General features: G+C 38.9%; 1 protein-coding gene across 5 annotated transcripts in view; it reads right to left on the bottom strand.

Annotated features, from left to right (window-relative positions):
• Positions 1-2,372: 2,372 nt before the first annotated feature.
• GLRA2 (glycine receptor alpha 2) overlaps positions 2,373-8,739 on the bottom strand; it is a 129,518-nt gene continuing 123,151 nt past the window's right edge. For all 5 annotated transcript variants that reach the window (XM_068683442.1, XM_068683446.1, XM_068683453.1 and 2 more), the window contains one exon: positions 2,373-3,904. In XM_068683442.1, the coding sequence (XP_068539543.1) occupies positions 3,626-3,904 (279 nt within the window). In that variant the 3' untranslated portion in view covers positions 2,373-3,625. The remainder of the gene's footprint in view (positions 3,905-8,739) is intronic.

The following is an 8,739-nucleotide window of genomic DNA, read 5'->3' as shown; positions in this document are numbered from 1 at the left end:
TTCTATGTCCTATACTATTAAAATAAATTACCTTGAAAGTCTGGAAGAAGCTGTTATTTTTCAAGATACTGTATTATTGATAACAAAAAGGAATAGATTCATTAAAATAATTTCATACTACTTTGTGTAATGCAGATGCCATCCTATTGCTTTTGTTTTTTTTGTTCCTTGCCATGTTCTAATTTTAAAGGAATAAAGATTATAAAGCTGTGCATATGCTCTTTATGTCCACATGTTAAAATTATTTATTTCTCTATTTAGAAATATATTTCTAAACATAGAAATGTCAACATCATACTGTGTCAGATCTCTTGATTTCATTCATGAAATGTGACTTCAAGGTGATGCAAGATCCTCTTGCTGAGATGAAGACACCAGTACAACCCAGTGAGAGCCCCCTGCAGGAAATGATCATGTCAGTAATTTCAAAGATTAGTTTCAGGTTCCTCCAGAATGTTTTTCATAACATCTGCTATTTATGTCTGTGTCCCCCCGTCCCCCCCTCAGTTATGAGTTGTCAGTAACTCATGTGAGACTCCAAAATCCTCTATTGTTATAACACCTATCAGCTTTGATTCAGAGTATCATAAGTGATGGCCTGCAAAAAAATATGGAGAAAAAGAAGCAGGATAAGAGAAACAAAAGGAAATCCTTCATCTCATATTGCAAATTTTTCTCATTTTCCTCCTATTGCAACAAGGTTTTTCTAAAAGATCCTTTTTATTGATTTGGCTTCATCATAGTGCATGACAGCATCTATCTAGTGAGAGATGACTGAACCTTTCTCTTTGAGTACTGAACCACTCAGGTCCAGCCAGTCACAACAGGATGCCAAAGACTGACCTGATGCTATATCCTTTAAAGACCTGCTTAAAGCTTTTAAAGCTTTCTTGATAAATTAGAAGTCAGTTTAATGGCGTTATAGCTAAATGCAAGTAGTTTAAATGTCCTAGGGCTTCATTTTGTCTTACTAGCTAGAATTGTAACCTGCAGTTTTTCCAATATGTCTGGATGCTCTTTAGAATTAATCCTGGGTCTCTTTCCTTCTATCCCACTGTGTCTCCTACTTCACAAAGGCTATTTGTCTGGGACTTATTTTCTAAGCCATTCTTTTTCTCCTTAAATTAGTGTCTTGAAATGAAACTGCTTCACTATTTTATTCTACTACTTCTCTGAGTGTGAAGTGACTGAGTTTCGAGTCTTGTTTCTCTGGTAGCCCTACTGAGCATTCATTTAGGAAAGTTATGTCCTCCTGTAAGGTCTGCTACCCTTGTTATTTGACTTTTTATCTGCAGGCAGTTTCTCAGCAAGTATACATCTTCCTGGTGCCAGCCATGTTCTTTGAGGAAAGGTTCTCTGATACCTGCCTGGTATCAAAACCTCTCTGGGTGAGACACTGCACAGGGCCATTGACTGGTATGTCAAGAAGTCTTCCATGTTATGTGGCCATTCCCAGTTGCCATTAGCAACACATCTGGACACTGAGAATAAACATTAATCCTGGCGTTACACCTCAATGTAAAGCAGAATTTCTAGAATGATGGATGAGCACTGAATGGTTATGCACCAGTGAAGGCTCCTAACTTTCCATACAAATCCAGCTGACAGATAGGAATCTTCGCCTCACCAGAGCTCATGGAACTAGGATTGCACTGGGATTTTCTCAACTTCATTATCCACTAATCGAATACTGTTCTGTTGTAAATATGAATAAAACCAAATCTTACATTAAGAAAATTAGATATTTCTATAACTACATTTGAGTCAAAAGCTCATTTTGAAAAGCCTAATAGTTTGAGCAGTTGTCTTGAGTTCTCCATTTAACTTCTGGTTGCTCCCTCTGGCACTGTCAATCACACCTGGATCCACAGCCTCAAAGAGATGAAGCAGACTATTGCCAATTCAGTCCCAGGGGTAAGTAGCAGGAGAGTTTATAGATCTGAGGAGGGTATGGGGAGATAACACACACAGATAGATTTCTGCCATTGACTTACATAACTCCTTGGGAATTGGCCTTGTCAAGATCTCTAGATTCCCTCCCTGGTCATGGGAAAGGATGGTGCACCATGGTGGTGCAGCTGGTAGAAGCCACTAAGCTTGGGCTCAGCTCTACAGTACTTTCGGAATATGTCACTCCCTAGCTGCATTTCTGACATACTGCTTGACATACTCCCAGGGATGGCAACATTACTTTTACCATAGAATAGGTAGAAAAAAAAATGGCAGGTTAGACCAGTGTACCAGATCAAAAGAAGTTTGCTTTTCACCCTCTTTCTTTTGACTGAGCAGTGGCATAGTGGTAGACCTGGGTCTTGATGTGAACAGCCCAGCTGTATAGGAAAAAAAAGAGTGAAGGAAATGTTAATAGCACATTTAGCTTTATTGAAATTGAACAAATAACCTTTTTTTTTTTTTTTTTTAATAAACCCTTTTACATCAAGTGTAAAATTTTAATGTTTGATTCATTTTATGTTACAGGTTGTCTTCTGTGTAAGCAAAAATACCATCTTTTATTATTTTTTTATTTTATTTTCTACTTTAAAACATGTAGCAAGGATTTGAATAACGCAGATCCGGCACCAAAAGGTAACAGGTTCTGAAAATCACAGTACAGTTTTAAAATTCTTAGGTTAATTGATGATATTTAAAATGATAGCCACTTTGATATAAATTAGAGGTCTGTAAACAAGTTGTGTTTACCTATAGAGCTATTGATCGCAGCTACAATGAGAGCAATAATAGAAACTCAATGCTAAACTGAGCTACACCTTTGAGGAAACAAGTTCTTACTAAGTAGTGTGGTACAGGGTAGCACAATAGGTAAAATACAGTTTGGCACCTCAAGTTGCATGTAAAATCAGCAGAAATAAAATGAAGTAAGTGCACTGTATTCCAACAAAAATAAACTGGGCAGTTTCACTGGTTTTGGAGTGTCAGCTATCAAATAAATCACACGACACACAAGTTCAACCCCAAAATTACAATTCTAGTAAAGCAAGATAATATTAAAATGCACACCCACGAGGATAGTAAAGTATAAATCTTTTTTGTTTGTTTGTTCATTTGTTTTGCTTTGTTTTTCTTTTCTTTTGTTTTTCTTCTCTCCCCTGTCAGTAGAAATAATTTACAACCCACAAAAGAAGGACTCCTTGGTGAAACCACTAACTACAGACATGGTCATGGAATGTAGCTCAGTAGACTTGTTTCAAATAGAAAGGCAACATTATCCTGAAAAAGTTTGGTCCTCTTATAACTCACTGTACTGTAGCCACCACAGTCTCTTGGTAGATGCTTTAGGAGGATTGTTTTCTGATTCTCTTATGTTTCAAACAATAATATCTTGGTGATAAAGTTGGGTAAAATTTGGCCCCATTTACAGATGTCTGATTAATGCTGATTCTGGAAGAAGAACACTGAGAGTACATAAAGGGTCCCCTTATTGACTGTTCTCAGGCATATTGTTTCATGCAATCAACTTTTCTTCTATAATTTTTTTTCTCTTTCATTTTCTCTTCAGAGTCCTGAGGGGAAAAAGAAACCTTTAATCCAAATGACAGAAAGACATTTCACTGTTTATTTACATGTGGATCACTTTGGCTGAGTAGTCCTGGCAAACCAGAGTTGCCTATTTCTTGTGAATGTCCTCATGCCGTATAATTTTGTATGTAATCCAGTAAAAGATGTTGAAAATGAGGAAGGCGAGTGGGAATGCAGCACGGGATATTGTATCAATCCTTTTTGCACGGTCAACAAACTTCTTTTTGATGGAATCTGAATCCTTTGGTGGTGCCGGCGGTGGGTTAGGTGGAGCAGCTTTGACTGCTGTGCCATCTTTCACTTGGAGACAGTGACCCATGCCATAGCCACTGAAATTGAATCGACTGTCACGAGCAACTTCATCTTCCTGAGAGATAAATAAGACAAATAAGTCAAAGACAATAGGACACAATCTCCTGTCTATCGAGCATGCCATATACCTGAATATTCGATGTGCACCCCTCCAAACCACCTAAGTGAATTAGCTGTTTAACTACGATACAAAATCCAGATTTAAAAGACAAGCGAGCAATTAAAACTCACAAGAAAAGACATGGAAATTCGGTGACTACCTTACTTTCTCTCTGGCTAAACCAACAGAGGAAACAGCAGTGCCCCAATCCCCACAGAAGAGGAAGGGATACAGCCCATCTCTTCCTACCCCATAGGAAGAGATATGACTTCAAAGACTCTTATTATTCTCCTTGGGCTTACTGCGAGGAGGAAACCTAGTCATGTTGGCAGGAGAGAGTTTGCTCTGGCCATGTTGATTTAAACAACCATGGGATCCAGGGGCCCAAGATCATGGTAAAGAATACACTTGGCTCAGTCTAGCTGCAGCCTTGCAACCCCATCCTTGATTTGCAAAACAAGGGTTGATCACATCCTCCCCCACCCCTATGCTTGTAGGAATACTCCTAGAATCAATACTTCAAAACACACTGAGCATTTGGACTTAGTGGTAACAGGTACAATATTGCAAGCTAACATAGCACCATCTTGCAAAAATCCATTTTTTTTCTCTTGTCTGAGTGGGTAATACTTGTTTTTGGAAAGGTGAGTAACTTAACTTTATCATCACGACCATGTGATGAAAGGTTTGTGTCTGTTTGTGCTGGCAAATTCTCACTTCTTCTGTCTGATAGCACAGTAATATATGAGTTAACAGTTACTGGCAGCCCTCCACAAAGGATACAAAACCAGCAAACAAGTAATTCTACTCTTTTTCATTCCAGCAGTGATGAAATGTAGTTCCAGCAGCTTGCCCTAGTTAAAGACATTCTCTTTAACCAACAGATACTTCATTGTTGACTTTAAATGACCTCTTCTTGGGTTCACAAGCAGCCCACTCACTCACAGGGAATACTCCCTCTTATCTCTTGCTAACCCACAGCCTTCTGATTTTAACAGAGAATCAGAGACCACAAGAAAAAGCATCAGAGTAGCAAGATACTGAATATTGAAGTTTGCTGAACTTGGGATGGGGACGGAGGACAATTTACACCAAGTCGGGATGCAAATCACTGCTCCTTCGCAGAAGCAAATCTTTTCATAATTACATTGCTCTCTCCTTGTCTTCAGCATTGGAATTGTATATATCACCAGGCTTTCTCTCCTTACCTTGGAGTTGACACACAAATATGAATAACCAATAGTGGAATCCAAGGCTACCAAATGAGAAATAGCCACTCAGAGGTGATACAAGTGGTTATAGAAGGAGGATAGGCAATAAACAGTGCTTTAGGGCTCCTGTCACTTCAGGCTGAGGACTATTCTACAGTGTACACATTAATAGGTGGATAATTGCTTTATTGTAAGACTGTTTGAGCACCTCTCCACGTTTTATATCCCTTCCATCTCTGAAGCTCATCATCACTAAGGCAAAGAAGCTTGGTCCTTTCTTTTTTCAATTTTATTTATTTAGAGTTTGCAGTTCCTCTGTGAAAAACACAAAGTTCTCCTTGTCCTAATGATTATAAATATGTAGACTATTTAAAGATAAATCCATTGAGAACTAAGTTGTGGGCAGTCCTATGCAAGACTTCTCTTGCATAACTCACTAACATCACACAGTCCTCCAATAATACAGGATTCTGCTTTCCTTGCAGCACTTTCCCTTTTACTGAGTTTGAAGGATAAAATGTCTGCCCAGGACATAAAAGGTGATTAAAAAGGGTAACAGATTTTCAACAGCTGTGTCACCATATGTGCTTCATTCTTTTTTTTAAGTTTAATTTTGGTTACTTGTGAGGGACCTGGGGGGAGAAGTGGGGGCAAAGGGGTGGAATAAAATGTCAGTGTAGGACTTGGAAAGCCCAGACTTCCATGCCCTGCTGTGCCACAGCTTTGTTGTGTGGGGCTGAGCAACTCATCTTCAATGTTATAACATTTTATCTGAACTTACACTGTTGTAATTCCAGTGGGAAGCCACCTAAGATTAGGGACATGGACCTTTAACCTGCATTCTTCCAGGCCTTCAGCACCTAGCCCTTATCTGTAAGGAACCGCCCATTTCCCAAAAGTCTTCAGAGCCCTGTATTATGCCCTACAGACAGTTGGCTGCACCACTTCGTTTTTACAAAACCCAGAGGAAAGTGTGCCCAGTTCCCATGCTATCTTTTATTTAGGACTTCAATCCTAAATTCAGTTTACACTGAATACAAGAGGTGCAGCATTCTTCTGGGATATGAGTATGAACTTGGTTGCCTTCTCTTCTTGAGTAGATTTGAATCTCCTTCTCCCTGATCAAAGTTTGTATCAGCTTGTTGGCTTGTTACCTACTCTTCCAACATGGAGCTCTTTGCTGTTTGCAAAAAGTGAGAATTTATGTAGCTTTCCTTTTCTTAAGTTTACCAGAAAAACTCTTTTCAAAGCCTAATAACTAATGAAGAGAATGGTGCTGTGTCTCCACGCTATTCTTTTCCATGCTTGATATTCCACTCTTACAAAAACTCAGTATTACTGACACCTAAGGATTGCAGTTGTGATCATCTAAGGCTCTGCTTGGCAGGGGGTTGGACCAGATGACCTCCAGAGGTCCCTTCCAACCTTGACTATGCTGTGATTCTCTGATCAAAGTGCCTCTGCAAGCAAGCAAAGCCACAGTCCTTTCAACCCACAGATAGCTTTCAGCTCCGTCTCCACCACATTGTTTCCAGTGGTAAAATCCAGCAAGAGTTGAAGTGGCTTTGCAGTCTGGCACCCACCAGCCCTCTAAACACTGCCTGCACCTAAAGTCTCACTGGCAAGCCCTGACACCATCAGAGATCTCCCACCTGACCAGACATCACTTGAAAGACCTCAGGGTGGTGAGGTCTCTGCTGTCTTTCATGAAACAGGTCAATAAGGTTGAAAGCTGAAAACAAAACCCTGTGGAGATCAAGAACCACATGTCTATGGGTTTCCAGTGAGAATGCAGTCAGGTGTGTGTCCTGTTGGTGCCCTGAGCCCTTGAACCTGCTCCACCCAAAATGACACAGAAGGGAATGTAAGGTTTTCTTTCTGCTGTTGAACAAAAAAGAACCCAGATCTGGAACTTCAGGGTCCATGCTGCTTTTCTTACTCCGGTGTGGACAATATGGACAAGCTTTCTTCAAGATACATTTGGTCCACCGGAGCCTAGCACTACACTCTGTGGTCATAAGCCATGTGGTGACACCTCATGGCCTTAGGAACAATAAAATCCCCAATGTTCTTTATTTTATCAATACTGACATGGTTAAAGAGATTTTCTTTAAAACACCATAGTGTTACTGAAAAGACATAATTTGATGTTTCAGAGTATCTCTCAACATTCTATTGTACATAAAGAACTTTGGGGAAGAGTCATGGAGATAAAATACCAAATGTAGATCCTTTGACAAAGAGAACCCTTTTTTCACATTTCAGTATTTGAGATAAATTCACCTCAAGTACCTTCTCTTAACATAGTGCAGATTTTCCTTTCACCTGGAGGCTTGAAGAACTACTGGGCAAACTACCTAGGGTACCCTCTGACATGGCTGCAGAATTCCCCCTCACTCCTGACATCATATTCAGTTTGTACAATCTCACATAATCTACAGTGCAGACTCATCCAAAGACAGTCCTCAATTAGTGCTTTTCACCAGCTTAGTCACTGGTAGAATAGTGCAAACCACTTTGCAAACATTTTGATCTTTGTTTTCATCAGATTACACATATGACTTGCATTTGTTTTAAACCGGACAGGATCTCACTTGCTTCAATCCCCGCTTTTTTGTTTTCACAGGTTTTGAAGCTAAAATCAAAGAGTGGGTAGAAGCCACTGGACATCAACTGGAGTGGCAAAATCCACTGACATTGAAGTGAAAGACTTTGTCCTTCTAAAGGGATGTAAAGTTAGTGTTGCATACTACACACCCCATAACTCAATCTGCCCTTGATAAAGACACAAGCTAGCATGAAAACCAGAAAAGAAATAAATAGCAGGATGAAAGTGTTCTTTTGCTGTTTTTCTCTCAGATGTTCACACTCCTGAGTATTTTACAGGAACTATTCACTGAAAACTAAATACATTTCCTGAGAGTTGGGCAAATGGTTTCTGCAGATGCATTTTCAACACCACATAGTTTTCTAAATAGGTTTTTGTGTATTATCGTATGGTGTCATACCAAACCTATTTAGATGTTGACTTTAACCAATTTTCATCAAGAAAGATGTGTTTATTTTTTTTTTTTCTAAAAAATTTTAATTCCTTTTTATGAATACGATAATTTTATTTGCTTTACAAAATAATGGCATTAGATTCTCTTGTCCTTGCTTTACAATAGACAACATCTAAATCAGAAGGATCATATTTTTGACATGATTTTCTTTCTTCATATTCCATCTTTGAAAAGCTTTATTTTCTACTATGTCAGGTTTGGAATGAAACTCATACTATCAACTTCATGCCAAAGCAACCATGAACAGGAAAAACACTTTAGAAAATCAGTCCATTCTCTGCCTTGCTTGCACAGCTTTCTATACAATGCACTCTGCATTTCTTTGTCCAGAGCACTTTTAAATGCTTATTGTCAGAACTGACTCAGTTTTAACAATGAGGAAAATGAGAGAGAGGCTGGCTTCAAACGGTGTATTTAATTTACTCTCTGATGTGATTTATTCATTTAATTTTGCTTCTCTTTTTTCCAACATATGGTGGGCAAACGATTTAAAAGACTATCTAGTTTAATTAAATTT

Source organism: Anas acuta, chromosome 1, assembly GCF_963932015.1.
Source record: "Anas acuta chromosome 1, bAnaAcu1.1, whole genome shotgun sequence".
Classification (NCBI taxonomy): domain Eukaryota; kingdom Metazoa; phylum Chordata; class Aves; order Anseriformes; family Anatidae; genus Anas; species Anas acuta.
This window is presented reverse-complemented; position numbering and strand designations above follow the sequence as displayed.